Source organism: Aythya marila (assembly GCF_965140915.1).
Source record: "Aythya marila genome assembly, chromosome: 7".
Classification (NCBI taxonomy): Eukaryota; Metazoa; Chordata; class Aves; order Anseriformes; family Anatidae; genus Aythya; species Aythya marila.
The window spans coordinates 14,268,212-14,286,805 of NC_139048.1; the positions used below are offsets into that span (position 1 = coordinate 14,268,212).

Sequence of the window (18,594 nt, forward strand, 5' to 3'; positions counted from 1 at the left end):
GCAGAGCAGCGGGCAGGAAGGAAGGAGGCTGGCGGCGTGCATGGGGAGCTGGAACCCGCTGCGCCCTACACAGCCCTCTGCAGGGACAGCAGGGCCACGAGGCAGGGAGAACCCCATCACAGCCCAGGTCATGCTGTGCACAGCACCGCCTGGATCGTCCCGGGCAGCAATGGGGGCAGAACAAGAGGGCAGCCCCCGGGCACAGTGAGCTGCCCATGGGAAGGCCGGCCACCAGCACATCTGCTCCTGTCGGGGTGGGATTGGGGTCGGCATTCCTCTTCACTGAGCTCCCTCTGAGCATCGCATGGGGTCGAGCTCTCCTTCGCTGGCTGTGCCCATTAACCCCCAAGCAGGACCCACACCACACGGGGCTGGGGGCACGAGGGATCGGCCTCGGGGGACCTCAGGGTGCACGGACGAGGTCCCGGTCCCGGTCCCGGTCCCGGTCCCCGGTGGCTCCGTGCGTTCCCGCCCCCCTCCCACGTGTTGCCGCGCACCCGGCACCGCGGGAAAACGCGCGCCCGCCCCGCCCCGCCCCGCCCCGCCAGGGCGCTTCCCGCCACTGACGCCACCCGGCCCCGCCCACCGCCCCCCCCTCCAGGCTTTCGCCCGCTGCCAACATGGCGGCGAAGCCTCAGCACCCGCCCTCTCCCAAGATGGCCGCCCCCCTCGCTGGCCGTGCCTCCTCACCCCATCTCCCCCCTCTCTCTCCCTCCGCGCCGGCAGCGAAGGGGTGCTCTCCCAGCACGCCCCGCGCGGGGCCGGGAGGGAGGGAGGGAGGGAGGGTGGGGTGCTGTCCGCGCGGTGCCCGCTGGGAGTTGTAGTCCGCGGCCGGCGGCGATCACGTGGCGCGCCCGGCAGTGGCCGCGTTGGGAGCGGAGGCGCCAAGATGGCGGCGCGGCGGGGCGGAGCGGGGCCCGCCGCGACCGGGACCGGGACCGGGATCGGGGCCGGGGGCCCGGCGGGGGCCGTGTCCCGGGGGCCGTGTCCCGGCGGCGCCCCCCGGCCGGCCCCGTTCCGCGCCGGCAGCCCCCTGCAGGTAGGAGGCGGCCGGGGAGCGCCCGTGACACGTGGAGGGCCGGGGCGGCTCCCGCCGGGGCGGCGGCGGCTCCACGTGGAGCGGGGGGAACGGGGGGAAACGGGGGGAAACGGGGGTGTCCTGCACCGGGGGGCGCTGGGGTGTGGGGTGTGGGGTGTCAGGGTTTAAAGGGAACGGGGTTTGGGGGGGCAGCGTGTGGGGTACCGGGGTTTTGGGGTACCGGGGGTTTTTGGGGTCGGGTTGTGGGGTGCCGGGGTTTGAGGGTATAGGGTTTTGGGGTCAGTTTGGGGTAGTGAGGGGTTTGGGGCCGGGTTATGGGTTACCAGGATTTTAGGGGTTTTGGGACCTCCTCATGGGTTACCGGCACTTTAGGATATCAGGGTTTTGGGGTCCAGCTTATGGGTTACCAGCGTTTTAGGATATCAGGGTTTTGGGACTAGTTTATGGGGTTACCAGCATTTTAGGATATCAGGTTTTTAGGGACCAGCTTACGGGCTACCAGCACTTTAGGATGTCAAGACTCTGAGATCAGCTTATGGGCTACCAGGGTTTTAGGATATCAGGATTCTGGGACCATGTTATGGGGTTAACAGCATTTTAGGATATCAGGATTTTGGGACCAGCTTATGGGGTTAACAGCACTTTAGGATATCAGGATTTTGGGACCCCCGTATTGAACACCAGCACTTTAGGATATCAGGATTTTAGGGACCACCTTATGGGCTGTCAGGATTTTAGGGTCCAGCTTACAGGCTACCACCACTTCAGGACATCAGCTTTTCGGGGGAAGCCACCCTCCTGTCACCGCCCCGCACCCTTTTGGCCGCGTTCCCTGGGCGAGGCGTGCGGCAGGTTTTTTGGGGCCGAGCGGCAGGATTTTGGGGCCGAGCGGCGCGGCGCTGCGTGACGCTTCCCCCAGGCAGCCGAGGAATCCTCCGAGCATCCTCCCCGCTGCCGGGGCCGCCCCGCGCGGCTCTCCCCGCCCTGGCAGCTCGCCTGGGCTCCCAGGGCACGCGTGTCCTCGCTGACAGCCCCCGGGGCTTTGCGTGGCTCTGTGGGGTCCCCGCTCACCCCACAAGGAGCTGGGATGGAGGCGTGCACGTGGAGCCCTCGATTTGGGCGCTCGGGTAGCAGGGCAGCGGGTTAAACACCCCGGTGGCGTACCCGAATATCCTTTTGGGGTCGTGGGTGTCTTCTTGATGCCTCACGTCCACCCGGGGTGCCACGGTGCCTGACCCTAAACACAAAGCGGGGGCAGGGGAGGCGTTGGGGGCTGTTCGGGGCTGTTTTTAGGGATGGGAGCAGCCCGGGCGGCTTCGTGCCCCCGCCCCGACGCGGTGCTGGCGGCCGGGGCAGGAGGAGGTGCCCGGCCCCAGGAGGATCAAAGGCAGTCCCGGGGGGAACGCGGCCGCCGGTGACTCAGAGCTGTGGGGCCTCCTCGCCAGGTGCTGAGTCAAAGGAGTCGGGGAGGGCCGGGAGATGCCGGGACGGGGCCGTGCTGCCATGGGGATGGGGTTCTCCCGGCCTGGCTTCGCCCCCCGTTGTGTTTTGGGGGAGGCCGGCTGGCTGGCGGCTCCCCCCCCGGCGCTCCCGGGGCTCCGTCCTTGGTGCCCTTATCACGCCCGTCCCTGTTATCTCTGCCCCAAACCCGTCTGCAGACGGGAATTCCAGTCCTGGCCCGTGCGCTGCACCTGGCCGAGGGCAGGATCCGGCCTCGCTGGGACGCCCAGGGCGGGGGGCCGGGGGGGAACGGGGCGCTGGGGGATGGATTTTGGCTCTGGCGCTGGCGGCCGCTGAGCCCTGCTGCTGAGCCCTGCACATTCGTGTGAGTTTTGTGATGTTTGGGGCTTAGCCGAAGCGCCGGAGCTGGAGGCAGGAGGGCTGTGGGGTGTGGGGCCAGGCTGCCTCTCCGCTGCCTTTCGGGCACGAGAGGAGCGTGGGACTGGGAGTCGCTTTGCCTGGGTCCCCTTCACCAGCCCCAAAACTCCCCGAGAGCTCCGGGCGTCAGTGGGAGGTGTGGCGGCCCCTGGGGTACCCCGAAGGGTCTTAGGATCGGGGGCTGGAGCCCGACTGGTGCTGGGCAGAGCCTGTAGGATGTCCCCACGATGCTCGCGGCGCTGAGCTGGCCACCCTCGCCCCCACAGTGCTTCTCCTTCGATGAGGACGACCTGAGCTTGGCGTCGCTGGACGCAGAAGCCATCCTGGAGGCCGAGGAGATCCTGGGGACCATGCAGAACTACCTGGACTCCTCCGTCATCTCCATCATCGAGGACTTCTCCCTGAGCGAGGTGGGGCCCCGGGAGCGGGACGGGGTGGCTTGGGGTCAGCGCTGCAGCCCCTGTGGGGTGGGGGCTTCGGCGTGGCCGTGCCCCGACGCTCTCTGAGCTGTCTCGTGCCCCTTGGGCAGAGCAAGGCCTGCCTGGACGCGCAGAACGAGCTGTCCCTGCTGACGGCCATCACCGAGATCCTGGACAGCACGGACGACGAGACCCTGTCCCCTTTTGACACCATCATGGACGCGGAGCTGCTCACCTCGCCTCGGGAGCGGGACAATCCCTCGGTGAGCCCACCCCGAAACCCGTGGCAGGAGCCCTGCGGGGGGTTTTTGGGTGTCCAGGGGGCGAGGTGGGAAACGCCCGGGGAGCTCTGCCTCACCCCCTCTCACCTTCTCTCAGTTTCAGAAGTTTCTCAGCTTGTCCCGGCCGGCCCTGGAGTGCGAGAGCCCTGCCCCGGAGCACCCCAAGGGGCTGCGGCCCCCGAGCCGCGGCGGCAGCGTGCCTTTATCCGGGAAGGTGAGCGGGGGGGAGCTGGAGGTGGCCGTGCCCGTGGAGCAGAAGGAAACGGCTGTGCCACAGCCCCTCTGCTCTCCCTCACACCACGGGGGCTGATGCGAGCTCTGGTTCCTCTCCCCAGCCCGACGTGGAGCTGCCGTGGGAGCGCGAGGAGCCGGCGGGGCCGAAGAAGCAAAACTGCAGCACCCCCAGGGGGGAGAGGAAGCAGGGCCGGCTGCGGGCCCGCGGGCAGCCCCTGCCGCAGCGCAGCGACGGCGAGGAGGAGGAGGAGGAGGCTGCCTCCAGCCCGGAGCTGGACGGCAGCGTGGAGCCCGCTGGGTTGTGTGTGAGCGGGGCCGAGGCCGTGCCCGAGGAGCACGAGGACCCCTGCATCATCAACACGGGCGACGTGTCCCTGAGCGAGCTGGTGAAGTCCATGCACCCCTACTGCCTGCCCACCTTCACCGTCTGCCTGGACCCCGAGGCTGAGCCCGTGGCCAAGGAGCTGCTGAGCGGTCCCGTCCTGCTGGAAATCGTGCCCGGCGAGGGGGAGAGCGTGGAGATCCCCGTGGTGCTGCAGCCCCTCGCCCCCGGCTTCCCCGGCACGGAGCCCCAGCTGCTGGGCGCGGAGGACAGCGGGGAGCCCGTCCCCGAGCATCCAGAGGAGCTGCCGGGAGAGCCAGCGCAGGAAAAGGGCACGGAGGAGGAGAAGGAGCCGGGGCAGGAGCCCTCCAACCACATCCCGGAGAGCAAAGCCCCGGCGGAGGCCGTGGGGGCGGGCGGCAAGCGCCAGGGCTGCGAGAAGGGGCGCGGGCGCGAGCGAGCGAGGAAGAGTCGGAAAAAGAAAGCGGAGGAAGGGCTGAGCGAGGAGGCCCGGGCGGGCAGGGACTGCGTGGCACACCGCCTGCGCTCGGGGCGGCCGCGGCGGGCAGCGCGACCCTCGCCGCAGGTCTCGGACTTCTTGGCACGGCAGCTGGAGCGCGCCAAGGAGGAGGGCGGGATGGAGCTGCGAGCACAGTGGGCTCCGCGGCCACGCGGCCGGCCACGGGGGGCCAAAAAGGAGCACCCGGAGCCGCTGAAGGAGCCGGAGGGAGAAGCAGCGAGCGTGGAGCCAGAGAAGGGTGAAACCGTGGAGGTTTTGGGGAAGGTTTTGGAGGAGCCCCCAGCGGCGCCGCAGCCCAGCCCCGAGGAGCGGGATGAGGGCGAGGGGACGGCGCAGCAGGGCGGAGAGGTGGTGGAGGCTGCCTCCGAGCAGGGAACGGGGACGGAGCCCCCCCAGAGCCTGCCGGCGACGGAGCCCAGCGAGAGCCTGCCCAGAGAAGCCAAGCCCAAGGCGCTGAGCCTGCGGGAGTACCGCATGCGCATGCAGCACCGCCAGCCCAGCCCGGGCGGCAGGAAGGAGGGCGAGAAGCAGGCGGCCAGCAAGTGGCCCAGCGTCCCCGAGCCTCCCACGGAGCTGGCGGACATCCCCTGCCTGGTGTCCCCCATCTGCCCGGCCCCCGAGGCGCACGGGGCTCAGAAGAGCCCGGAGAAACCCGCCAGCCCCCTCGCTGCGCCTCCTCCTGCCAGCAAACCTCCCCCAGCCCCGGCTCCGGCCCCGGCGCCGGCCTTGGCCCCGCCGCCTCCGGCCACGCCGCTGCCTTTCGTCGCGCCCCCCGTGCCCCCAGCTGCCGGGGCGGCCCCCCCCGGGCTGCCCCCAGCCCCCGCGGGTGCTTACGCCCTGTACCCACCAGTGCCTTCCTGGCCCTGCTTCGGCCCGCAGCCCGTGGGCTGCCACGGGTTGCCCCCGCCGCCCACCGCCGGCGCCCCCGGTGCTTTCCACATGGTGCCTGGCCTCCCGCCCCCACCCATGGCCTGGCCCCCCCCTGCCCTGCCGCCCCCGCCACCGTTCGGCCCCTACGGCCCCCCGGTGGGCTGGGCCCCCCCATCCTACTGGCCAGGGATCCCCATTCCCCCTCCAGTGCCTCCCCTGGCATATGGGGACCCCGGAGCCGCGCTGCAGGGCGCTGCACCCCCTGCGTTCCCGGCTGCTGCCCCCCCCGGCACGGCCCTGCTGCACGGGCAGCCTCCCGTGGCCCCCACCCCCAGCTGCCCGGAGCCCCCGGCTTTCCCCGTGCAGCCCCCCCCGAGCACAGAGACGGGGGGTGCGGGCGGGCAGCCCAGGCAGGCTGCCAGCAGGGTGTCGGACCCCAGGAGGCAGGCACGGCTGGCGGGGGAGAGCCCCCTCCCCAAAGCCCCCCAGGCAGCTCCAGCGGCTGCCCAGCCCAGCAGGGTGCCCCCTGCGCCCCCCCAGCCTTCAGAGGAGCCCCCAGCTGTAGCCCCTCAGCCAGAAAAGCCCCCCCAGGTGGTCACCCCAAGCCCTACGGAGGTGTCGGCCGCTGCTGGCCCCGCTGCGGGGTCCCCTGGCACGCACCCCACAGAGGAGGCCAAGGGGGCTGCGGAGAAGCCCCCTGAGGAGCCGCCCGGCCACAAGTCCCCCCCGCAGGCTGCGGTGCCACCCCAAAAAGCGTGCCGGGAGGGCAGCCTGCCCGCCAAGCCGCCTGCTGCACGCCTCTCCAGGCACCAGCCGCTCGTCAGCCCGGCGCAGCCCAGCGACAGCAGCAAGGACATCGTGCGGGCCTTCATCAGCGAGATCGGTGAGTGCCGACCCGGCAGGGTCCAGCCGACGCTCCCCGCCGGGTTTTGGGGGGTGTAGAGGGGGGAAAGCTGCGCCCGTGGGCTCGCCCCGTGCGTTTGGGAGGCTGGTGGTGGCACACCTGACTCGTGCTCTCTCTCCTGGCGCAGGGATCGAAGCCACTGACCTGTCCAGCCTGCTGGAGCAGTTCGAGAAGTCTGAAGGTGCGGATGCGGCGCGCCGTCCCCTGCAGGGTCCCCTCTGTGTCCCCGGGCTGGTGGCACCACGCGGGGGTGCCTTGTCCTGGGGTGTGTCTGCCTCCGTCTCCGTCCTGCCTTGTGGCAGCGGCCGGGGGGGTCTCCGGGGTGGCCAAGGGGGTGGGAATAAATACACTGGGGGGAAGAAGAAGGGAAAAGCTCCGCAGGGAGCTGGGCTGGGCTGGGAAACCTCTCCCTGCTGTGTCCCCACGTGCAGGGCCCGTCCCCTGCCCTCCTGCCTGCTCTCACCCCCTGCTCTCTTTCAGCCAAGAAGGAGGAGGCTCCTGCGCAGCCCCCCGAGGACAGGCGGCCGGCGGGGAGCACGGGGTGAGTCCGGGGATGTCTGCATGCGCAGGCTGCATCCGTGCAGCTCTCGGATCCAAGTTGCTGTGAGCCCCAGCGTTGGGGAGCGCGGGTGGGCTTTGGTGGCTGCTGGTGACCAAGCTCCCTTCCCCTTCTCAGGGCCGAGACGCAGCCGGAGAGGAAGCCCCCGGACGGCCTGCAGGGCTCGGAGCTGGCCAACGTGGCAGGTAAAGGCCAGGAGCGAGGCTGGGGGACTGCCCGTGCCCCACCAGGGGCTGTGCTGGGGCTGGGGCTGCCCCGAGGGGACCCCGGGGCTGGGGTGGGGGTGCCCAGCCGGGCAGGATGCAGTGAGCTCCCCTCTCTGCTTCACCCGGGCTCGTCCCTGAACGCTGTGTGATGCTCCCCCAGGGCTCACCCCCCCGGCGACGCCTCCCCACCAGCTCTGGAAGCCGCTGCCCGCCGTCTCGCTGCTGGCCAAGACCAAGTCGCCTGTCCCCGCGCCGCAGGAGGGGAGCCAGAGGACCGCCAAGCTCCTCGCCAAAGCCAAACCTCTGCCCCAGAGCAAGCTCCCGGGGAGGATCCCTGCACCCCCTCCCAGCCATGTGTGCTCGGGGGACCACGACTACTGCATCCCGGGCACGGCGCGGCCGGAGGGCAGCAGCAGCAGCAGCACGCAGCCCCCCGGCACCGAGAGCGGCTCCCGCTGGAACGTCAAGCACCACCGGGACATCACCATCAAACCCATCTCCTCCTTAACCAAACGGACGCTGGAGCAGCCCAAAGCGGCCCCCAACACCACCGGGGGGCCCAGCCAGGAGCCCCCCGGGGCGGCCAGCCCGGCCCCCCTGGATTATCGGACTAGCGTCCCCAGCGAGGCCGCCGCCGGCTGCAGCAGCCCCCCCACCTCGGTGCTCCTGTCTCCAGCCGCCTCCCCCTGCCGGGACCAGGAGCTGCGGCCCCCCAGCGCCCAGCCCGGCCGTGCTGCTGCCAAGAGGTCCCTGCGCTGCTACCGGAGACCCCGGGACTCGCCCAGCCCCTCGGCCAGCAGCTGGAGGGCCGGCCGCAGCCGTGCCAGCCGCTCCTTCAGCTCCAGCTCGGATGGAGCTAGCGAGTCCTCGTCTTCGTCCTCCTCCTCCTCCTCCCGCTCCCGGTCACGGTCGCTGTCCCCGCCGCACAAGCGATGGCGAAGGTAAGTGGTGGGGCTCTCTGGGCATTGCCTGGTGTTTTGGCAGAGGTGCCCAGATGCCTCTAGACCTGCTCGAGGAGCTTTATTTCCTTGTGGGTGCCAGGTGAGCAGCACGGACCCGGGGAGCTGCTGTGACACTGGCATCTGGCTGAGCCTCACCCCTGGGCAGGGCTTCTCACCCCTCCTGGAGCACCACAAAGTGCTTGCTCGAGTCCAAGCCCTCGGCTGTGCTGTGGCTTTTGGCAGCTTTCTGTGGGTTCTTAGTGCAGGCGGTGGCATTTGTGCCAAGGAGTTGGCACAGCCCTGGGCATAGGAACGAGGTGAGCCACGATGGCAGCAGGAGCAGAGGAGAAAGCCACCTTGCTTGGCCACTCTTTATCGAGGTGGTCTCCTTTATTTTGGGGTCCTCGTGCCTCTGGGTGATGTCCCCCTGCAGCCTGGCCCAGCTGTGCTGGGAAGAGCTGGTGAGGGCTCCCTTGCCACTCTCCCCTGGGTGCTCAGCTGGTTTTGGAGACGTCCCAGGGTGCTGGGCCTCAGGGCCTTGTCCACGCAGGGCTCCTCCATGTGTGGCCGGTAGGTGTGGGGGCTGGAGCAGATCAGGACAAGCACACGATGCTGAACCCCACGAGGATGCAGCCTGGGCACTTGCTGTGCCAGGCTTGGTTATCCAGCAAACAGCTGGCCCTGTGCTCAGAAATGTCCCCGTGGGCAGTGCCATCCTGACCCACTGGCCCCCGGGAGCTGCTGCAGCCTACGACGTGGAGCTGGGTACAGCAGCCCTGGTCCCTGTGGGTCCTTGTGGGGCTGTGGCCATGCTGTGTGGCTCCCCAGTGCTCCTTTCTTGCTCTTTGAAGGCTGTGCCTGGTGAGGCTGCTCCCCGCAGGCTGCAGGCTTTGGGGCTGTGCCGAGCAATGTCTCTGCGGTGCTTTTGCATCCCCTGGCAAACTCGGGCAGGTGTTCCCATAGCCCGGCTCACCCTGGGTGCTCTGGGGAGGATGGGGGTCTTTTTCTTCCCCAGAACTGCCTGGTGCTGGGCACAGGGAGGGCTTGGTGCTGAGCTGTCTCTGTCCTCCCCCCAGGTACCGCTCAAGATGTTCGCACAGCTCCTCCTCCCGCTCCAGCTGCGGGTCGTGTGGCAGGTCCCGGGACAGGTCCTCGTCCTCCTCCTCCTCCTCCTCCTACTCGTCCAGGTCCCCGTCCCGCAGACAGTCCCGGTCCCGGTCCCCTTCTCCCCGCAGGAGGAGTAACAGGAGGAGACGGTAAGCACGGCCACCCTGCGGGGAGAGGAGCCCCAACCTCCCAGCCGGGCTCCTCGAGCATCTCCCCCGCGTCCTGGTCCTGGGATCGCTCTCTTCCAGCACCCTGGAGCTCACGGGTCCGGTTTCTGCCTTGCCAGGTACAGTTACGACGCACAGGACCACTACCAAAGGCAGAGGATCCTCCAGAAGGAACGTGCAATAGTGAGTGGGGCGGCGGGCACGCGGGCAGCGCCGCGGGGAGGCTCTGGACAATGTGTGGTGGGGAGCGGGTGGCGATGCAGGGGCTCGGAGACGCCGAGCCCTCGAGCCTGGCTGGCCGGGGTCCCCCCCCCAGGTCCCAGCTCACGGCACGGTGCCCCCTGCCCGCAGGAGGAGCGTCGGGTGGTGTTCATCGGCAAGATCCCCAGCAGGATGACGCGCTCGGAGCTGCGGCACCGCTTCTCGGTGTTTGGGGACATCGAGGAGTGCACCCTGCATTTCCGCTCCGAGGGGTGAGAGCTGCGTTGAGCGCGCTGCCAACTGAGGTGGGGGGGGGGACACACGCAGCCCTGCCGTGGCTCAGCTCCTTCCTGCCCTTGCAGGGACAACTACGGCTTCGTCACCTACCGCTACGCCGAGGAAGCCTTCGCTGCCATCGAGAGCGGGCACAAGCTGCGGCGCCCGGACGAGCAGCCCTTCGACCTCTGCTTCGGCGGCCGCCGGCAGTTCTGCAGGAGGAACTACGCCGACCTGGGTGAGTCGTGCAGCTCTCCCCGAGCCTGGATCCTCTCCTTCCCAGCTCCTCGTCCCTCCTGCAGTGGAGGCCGGGTTCTGTCCGCCCCCTGCCAGCCCGGCTCTGGGTTTGGAGGCCGGCGGGCGAAGCGAGGTGGGGAGGAGCAGGAGGAGGCAAAAGCCCTGCCAGCATCCCCGTGGCTCAGGGCGGGTTTCTCCCCGTGTCTTGCAGACTCAAACCGGGAGGATTTCGACCCGGCCCCCGTCAAGAGCAAATTCGACTCCCTGGACTTCGACACGCTGCTGCGGCAGGCACAGCGCAGCCTCCGCAGGTAGCAGCAGGCACGGCGGAGCGCCCGCCCCCCGCTTTTGTACTCAAAACAAAAAAAAAAACAAAAGACAAAAAAAGTATGGAGAGAGAGAGAGATGAGGTTTTTAAGAAAAAGAAAAAGGAAAAAAATTTGTTTTATAATCAATATTTAAGGAGGACGGGTCGTGTCCATTCGATCGGAGGGGCCCAGGCAAGCCCCTGGCTTGCCCCAGCCATATAATAAATGTGGATGCCCAAACAGCAGCGCTGCCTCGTCTCCTCCTTCTTAGGGCCACGCGTGTGCTCAGGGCTCCCAGGGCAGCGTGGCTGCCACGGGGGGGGCACCTTGGGGTCAGGGTGTTTGGGATAAGCGGGGCAGGACGGGGGTCACCGAGCCACTGGAGTGCCTGTCTCAGCCCCTCAATGGCTCGGCATGGGGTGAGCGCCTCTGCCAGGACACGGGCACGGTTTTTAGGGCTCTGTGGGAGCCGTGTCTCTGTCCCTGGGCAGGTTTTGGGGCCGCATGCACCTCCCGTGGTGGCCACGCAGGGGCAGTGCTGGATCCCCATCCACGGCCGCTCCCTGCCGCAGGATGGGGTCCGGGGGGCTCCAGCCCTCTGTGCTGGGGGGCTGTGTGTGCAGGGACAGCGCTGTCCTCCCCTGTCCCCTGCTGCTGACAAGCCTGGGATGTGATGTGGGACAGGGCTGCTGGTGCTCCTGCTCAGATCGTGCTCGGCCACCAAAGGCTGGGGCGAGAAGTGATTTTGGAGAGCCCTGCCCTTGGCTCTGTCGGCCCCGGGGGGCTTCTCTTTGGTGCCCCAGGAATGTGGGGTGTGTTCAGGCTGCCTGTGGGGTGAGGCCCTGGGGCCAGCTCCCCCCTGTCCCGTCCTGCCCAGCCCTGGACTTTGCACGAGGGAGGGTCCGAGGAGGTGGCTGCGTGCCCCGGGCTGGGCAGGGGGCTCTTTGTAGGGCAGCTTTCCAGAGCCATCGGCCCATCCTTTGCACCCCGCTGGGTCAGGGTCTCTGCGGGCACAGCTGCAAGCTCGTGGAGCCCCTCCTGTGCTGGGACCAGGATGGAATTGGGCCCCATTACCCCGCTGAAGCTGTGGGGCAGCCCCACAAGTGTGGTTTCACCCTGCGTGCCCACACTGCTGGGCTGCCCGCGGTCCCCTGCGCTCTGCCGCGGGTGCAGGGGGGGCAGGGGGTGTGAAAGCGTTTGTGTTGCCAAAAGAATTAACACCCGGCCGGCGTGCCCCATAAATCTCTCAGGCGCTGGAGGCCGGCTTTATCCCCCCGCGCTGCAGTTTAATGGTTTCCGTTGGCAGCAACCTGGCCCTGTGTGCTGGGGTTATTGATTTAAGGGCTGCCGGGGAGGCTGTGAGGGCTGCAGAAAGGTGTTTTCCTGCCGCCCAGCTGGCGGCAAAGGCTCTGTTGCAAAGAGGAGGCAGAGAACCGGGGTTTTGCTGGAGCCTTGGGTCTCATGGACCACGAGTATTTCTGCTGAGCTGTTGCATGGACACGGGGATTTTTAAGTTTTATTATTTTTCCCCTTTGTATCAGCTGGTTTGGGTTCCATGCGCAAAACGCAGAGGGCCTGCAGGAAAAAGCCCGGTGCAGCTCTCTCCTTGCACAGCCTCTGCTCGGGGCCGGAGGCTGCACAGCCCTTGGCCCTGCTGAGCATCCCCCCAGCATCAGCAGAGCCCCTTACCTACAAGAAAGGTTATTCTAGGGCCTTGGGGCCAAGCACCTGCATCGCCATGGGGTGGACGAGCTTTCCAGCCCCTGATTTGGGACACTCAGCACGCAGACCCCAAAAGCTGTCTGTGCAATGCTCCCAACCCTCAAGATTTGGGCTGACTGCTCGCCCCAGAGCTCAGCCCAAAGCAGGGGCTGGTGCTGCCCGGTGGCTGTGACCCCACAGCCTCGGATCCCTGCAGCAGGAGCCTCACAGAGCATTGCCCTGGCCCCAGGAGGCCACCCAGAGGGATGGCTGCTGCTGGGATGCTGGAAGCATGGGCTCAGAAGAGCCCCCGAGAGCCAGGAGGGATGCTCAGCCCCTTCCCACACGCTGGGTACCCTCCACTCTAAGTCTCCAACACCTCTGCTCTCCTTCCTACACCTCTCACCCCAAATCCCCACCTGGTCCCAGAGGCCAGCCGGGCTTTGGGAACGCTTCAGAGCTATGCTTGTGCAGCTGAGAGCTTGGTAAATTCCCCTGTTCCCTCCTACAGCAGCTTTTGCAGGCACGGCTCATCCTCGTGATCCTGAAGCTACGAGGAACGTTTTGTAGGTGCTTCTGAATAAAATACCTGCTCCGGTCACCCCCCAAACCAGGAGCTGCAAATGCTTCTGGCTTCTTAATGCAAAAGCTGCACCAGGGCCGAGGAAGCAAGCAGGAGGGAGGAAGGGACCATCAGGTCTGCAGCCTGGTGATGGCAGGGAGCTTGTGCAAGAAAATGGCATGGGATCTAGAAAATAGACCTGAACTGGGGGAAATATTCAAACAAACAACCAAAACCCACACACAAAAATGTAACCCCCGTTGTTGATTGATTTATTTTTATCAGTCCAGGAAAATTCCCTCCTGACCCTAATGTGGCACCAGCGCTAAGCCTGGGGTGTGAGCAGACCTCAGGAAGGGTAAGGCGGGGAGCACCCACACACGAGGCCCGGAGCTGGTCCCTAGTGCTCAGGAGGAGGAAAGCCTCAATACCTTCAGAAGCAAATTAAAAGGGAAATGATTTCTCCTTCCCAGCGAGCAGCAGCAAGCTGGAAGCCTGGGCTGGGAGCAGCACCTCCTCCAAGCCACCTTAGTGCTGGTGGCTCTGTGGCCAGCCAGGAGCTGTGTCCCAGTGTCCCCAGTGCCCATCTCCAGGGCTCTTCTGCTCACATGTTCATGGAGGGAGCGTTTCAAATCAGGCTGTCTCTGCCCTGATATCCTCTTGGGAAGGCTGCTCCAGAATTTCCCTCCCGGCAGGGCTAGAAAACCCTCCAGTTCCCCACCTAAAATTATTCACGGTTTTGTGCCGTCGTGGCACGACTTCCAGCTTTTCATAACATTTTCTTATCTGTTATCTCCTTTCAGTGCTGCTTCGGAAATGTTTTTGTCTGCTCTCAGACTCTGGCTGGGACAACCAAGCCTCCAGTAGGTCTGCCTCAGCCGGCGCTTGTTTGTCTCCGTACCCAAACAGGCTCTTTCTGCGCAGTGGAAATTTATCCTTTCCGGCTGCAGAGCTGCGGGGATGTGCTGGAAGAAGCCTCACAATGCCTTGCGCAATGGCAATAATGTTTTCTGTCTCTGCTAAAAATAACTTGTCTGATGCATCCTCGCATCGTGCCATTCCTCTTTCACAGAAGCATCAAGCTGCCGCTTCGCGTTCATCCTTCAGCGCAGCCAGGCCTTTTTATTCCTTCAGTGCTTCCATTTCACCAGTTTATAGCAAACGTCCTTATTTCTTGTTCCCAGGTTCCCAGGCCTGCCCTTTCTGCTGTTATATTTCATCCTGTGGCTGGGCTCACGCGATGCTACGGATTCAGGAGGAATCCCAGCTAGCTGACTTGTGGTTTTGCGCCCCAGTTACACCCCAGCTACCTCACACCCCACCCAAACTTCTACTTCCAGCTCGGACATCATTTCTGCTGCCCTATTGCTGTTCCTCTAGGTATCTGGTCGCTCCCTGCCTTCCCACTATCCCCATTTTGGCAGCAGAACAAAGCCCACGGCTGCGGGGCTGGCAGAGCACCCTCGCCACCCTCTGAAGCCACATCTGAAATCGTCGTGTTTTACTTCGCAGCCAATCGATACGGAAATTTGCCTCCTCTCTTGTCGGAGGATACCTGAGCCCTGCTTTTCCGCTGCTGCTTATTGCCTGGCATTCAGTGGGAAATTAAAGGCTGCTGTAATTGCACAATTTCTGCTCTTTATTCTCCTCGTAGCCTTAGAGACAGCGCAGCGGACGCTCAAGGCCGCGTCTGGTGTGCAGCCAGCCCCGAGAATACCTGCGCGGGGCCCTTTTCACCGCCCTTTCTCAGGCCACATCTTATCCATGTCACCCCTTTCATGCCCTCGCGGCGCCCTGCTCTGCTAGCAATTGAGCCCTAGGAGATCACGCTGCCAGGACAAACGGGCTGAAGGCTTCCTGATGTAACTCCAGGCAGACCCGCACGGCGCTGTGCGAGGTCGACTGGGAGGCGAAGGGCACGGGGGAGCCACGAGGCTGTGAGGTGGCGTGTCGTATCAAGCCCTGCTCCCAGGTGAGCTGGCGAGCATCGGGAGCTGCGTCTTCACACGGCTTATTTTTAGAGGCAGGAAGGATGTGGAGAAGGAGCGGCAAATGCTTCTGTTACCTAGAGACAGTTGGGGATTGTCCCTAAATAAAGAGGCCGTCCTGCAAGCCCCCAGGGGCCAAAGGTTTTCCAAATGACGTGTTTACTAGGACAGCACTGCAGAGGCTTAAAATAACGGTAATAATAAAACCCAAAGCAACTACGAAACCGAATTTAGCAGCTCCAGCCATGCAGCTCAAGAGCAGGGACGGTTGGCAGCACGAGTTAACTGGCCTGACACGGCCAACAAGCACAACGTCTCCAGCCCATCGGAGGTCTCACGAAGTGCACCCAGGACACGTGTGGTGCTGTGCCTTGGAGGTGGATGGACATGGCAAAGTCCATGTGCAGTGCACCACGACACAGAGCCCAGCACAGGGGTTGTGGAGCATGCGCTTCCAAGACCTAGGGCTGCATTTAAGATCATAACCTCTGAGGAAATCCCAGCACAAAGGGTGAGGAGCTTGCTTGGGCTTTTACAGGCTTTGAAGCCTGGCAGCCAGGCGGGCTTTGTTCCATTTTGTTCTGTTTTCCCCACTTTGTTCCATTTTCACCCGCGGACAAGCCCACGATTGCTACCTCGTGTCTGGCGGGAGCAAAGGGACCTGCAGGATGTGGCTGCTCACGGATTGTGTCTGCCACCGGGGGAAAATGAATAAGTCAGTGTCCTCCGGATGCGGCCGGAGGCAGGCTCCGGAGACGGCGATGCTATCCATGGCCTGGATAAAGGGAACGGGTCAGGGCAGGACAGGGCCTCTGAGTGCCGATAGCAACCGGGGGAGGAGGTGAGAGCAGCCAGCACCGCTCGCTGCTGTGGGCAGCTGTTCGCTTAATCCCCATCTCTGTCCACATCTCCAAACACCTCCAGGCGAGAGCGAGGCAGGGGAAGCAGCAGCGCCTCCCAGAACTGCAGCCCGGGCTCAGTTTTGTCTTCGCTCCCTCTCCCGCGTGGTGCTTTGACTAGTGGCTAAGTCCTCAGTGCTCCCCATTTGACTATTCACCTCCGTCATCTGTTCACGAGGCGGCCGTGGGTTTATCGGGCCCGAAATCTGGCCTGAAGCCGTCAGTCACCACCTTGTCTGAGCGGCGTTTCCTTCAGCCTGCTGGGAGGCACGTAACGGGCTGAGGCGGCTACGAGGCTGGTCCCAAACCTCGGGAGGAATCGTTCATCCACCCGTTCCCGTTAAACCACAGCTGCCTGCGGGGCACTGTAATATTGCAAAAAATTTCTGAGTGTGCACGGCGGCGTTTGGGAATTGGAGGCTCTGGTAAAGTCGCTTTTCTTGGCTCTTCTTCCCTCCGAGCCTGCTGTAGGGCCCTCAGCTCCCTGTAGGCTTCCTCCTACTGTCTAAAACATGTTTTTATTAGTAATCTTTGTGTTTTTAGCAAGCTGCTGTTCAAAAGCAATTTTGGCTGGCCTAAATGTGTGGCGGTTCGTTGTTTTTTTTTTTTAACTTGTCAGAATTTGGGATTTTCTGTGCTTTATCTGTGGCCATGACAGACTTCTTGAAGGATGTCTTTTTACTTCTCGATGTCGTCCTTGCTGAGCTGTTTGACTGTGCCATATTTGGAGATTTTTGTTGGTTAGCATATTTTGACTGACGGCATATTTAAAGCTTTAAACACAGGGACTCTGTGTCACTCGCGAGCACTTTGTCCCTTCCTCATCTGCTTTCAAATTCTTAATTACTTTCCTGAAGTTTGCCCTTGTTCCCTTTTGAAGAAGGGTGCACTCCTCTCTCTTTTTGAAGTTACATCGCACTGCAATGTACTTTTTTTTCTTGCTTTTTCCTCCCTGCAGTAATGAATTTGAGCACATTGCGTTCCCTACGCCAGTTACCGTTCGCTCTTCCATTTCAGCCTCTCCCCCCCGTGCACTCCTCATGACTAACTCAGGACTTCATCCTCCACTTGGCTCCTCTGAGTGGTCGTTCTAAGAACTGTTGATGGCTAAAAATACAGTCTTTGCATCATTCTTTGACATGGGGGTAATATCTCCCGTTATTATTATGTTTTCTCCCCCGACAACCTCTCCAACTCCTCCAACTGTATTTCATTTCACCGTCCTAATCAGGTGGTCAATAGCGTGTGCTTGGTATTACTTAGACACATACCAATGCTTGGAGGCTCTCTGCTAGCTTAAACAAAATCCCAGATTACTTTTATCTTTTTTTCTTTTTTTTTTTTTTTTTCTGGAACCCGGGCAAATGGTGTCCTGGTAGCCTGAACCATTTTCTGTGGTTTCGTGCCTTGAGCTGCTGTTTTTGCAATCTCCTGAAACATGTCAAGATCTTACATTGACTTTTTTTTTTTTGATGTTGTTGGTTTTTAAAAATAGAATTCACATGTTCGATGTCTAGCCCTGGGCTTTCCTGTATGAAACTGTCTTCCTCCAACCAGCCCCTATTTCGGTTTGCTGAATCTCCTTTTGTTACTGAAAATAAAACTCCCATCACCTTGGGGAAGGGCAAAGAGACTTGCCAGCTGTATGCCCTCTCCTCACCTTTGGCAACAGCAAGAAGCATTTTATGATCCTTACTGGTTAAGATCAGCTTACTGTGTATGAAGACATTCACTCTATATACCCGTACACATTCTTGCCAGGTTGATAGGTATGGAAATCATGCCCTCACTTCCTCGGTCTCTATTTCCTTAATTTGCCACTTTTCACTTCTTGACGACCAAGGCCTGCTGAAGCAGCAGGCTGCACACCGCATCAGATAATTCAGCGATTTCATATCTGAATTGCTTCAGCGTTCTTGAGCAAGCACCGTCGCAATTAGTGTTTGTCACGGAGCCTCCTGCACCTTCCCCACACCTCCGCAGTGACCACAGACACAAGGAACACATTTCACATCGAGGGTAGCTTTGAACGTGGCAGTGATGGGACACGAGACAGGGCACCAATGTCTGAAGATGCTCTGGAGTGCCACCTTTGTTGTCGCAATATATCTGTGGCCTCTTCCATGAGCAACTTGAAGTTCCCAGACACTTTACATCCTTCCTTTCGGTGCGTCTCTGTCAGTTTGCTGGTGCAGAAAGCTGGTGAGGTGCAACCCTCTGTTCCCCTTGTGTCTCTCCTAGGATGCTCCAAGCCTTCCTCTGAGCTACCCGTGTGCTTGGTTGAGGAAATGTTTTGTTGTCTCCTGTCTCTCTGACATTTACAGGCTCGTCCATCACACGTATGAGCAGCTGTGTGCTGTCTCATGTGGGAAGAAATACCATGCAGAGGAGGTGTGCTTAGTGTGTGCGCATAGAGGTGTTGGAGCAAGGAGCACAGAACTGACCGGGGTCTGTTCATTGTGGGTACCGGATCCGGCCCCATCCGCAGCCTGAGGGGAAGGTATCTTGTGATCCCGTGCTTTGTTTCCTTAAGGGTACTTGCAAAACCCTGCAGAGTCATCCAGCATGGAAACATATTCAGTATTGTATTCACCACAAACGCTCATCTTGAGACTTTTGTGTGGATTTGTTTGGATTTTGAGAGCATCTGTGTGTAAATGAAGGGTTTTTACCTATTATCTTCCTACAATACCCTCATTCTTATTTATTTTTAAACAAAACAAAACAAAAAATTCTGAGACTTTTGGAGGTATAGCATTACCTACATTTTCTCTCTGCTTAAAGAAAAAAGCTATCTCAAGTAGTGTTTGCTGCAGACAGCTGGGCACTTCCAGCTCTGTTCAGGTTCCAGGTGAACGTTCCCTTATCCCCTACAAACAGCTACCAGCTGACCTAGTGTTCACCTTGCTGCATGCGCCCTTCCTTTTGTTACAAAGGCGATCTTTTCGAGTCCCCCCTCCAGATTTCCTGTCCCT

At 62.6% G+C, this 18,594-nt stretch overlaps 1 protein-coding gene across 1 annotated transcript; it reads left to right on the forward strand.

The window, feature by feature from the left end:
- Nucleotides 1–874: 874 nt before the first annotated feature.
- Nucleotides 875–10,704, forward strand: PPRC1 (PPARG related coactivator 1). Its single transcript, XM_082764213.1, has 14 exons — nt 875–1,039; nt 3,184–3,327; nt 3,447–3,599; nt 3,715–3,831; nt 3,953–6,446; nt 6,595–6,648; nt 6,948–7,008; nt 7,144–7,211; nt 7,393–8,173; nt 9,250–9,429; nt 9,567–9,630; nt 9,799–9,920; nt 10,011–10,162; nt 10,373–10,704. Exons 1-14 carry the CDS (start codon nt 890–892, stop codon nt 10,474–10,476), a joined length of 4,644 nt encoding a protein of 1,547 aa, XP_082620339.1. The 5' UTR covers nt 875–889; the 3' UTR covers nt 10,477–10,704.
- Nucleotides 10,705–18,594: the final 7,890 nt, after the last annotated feature.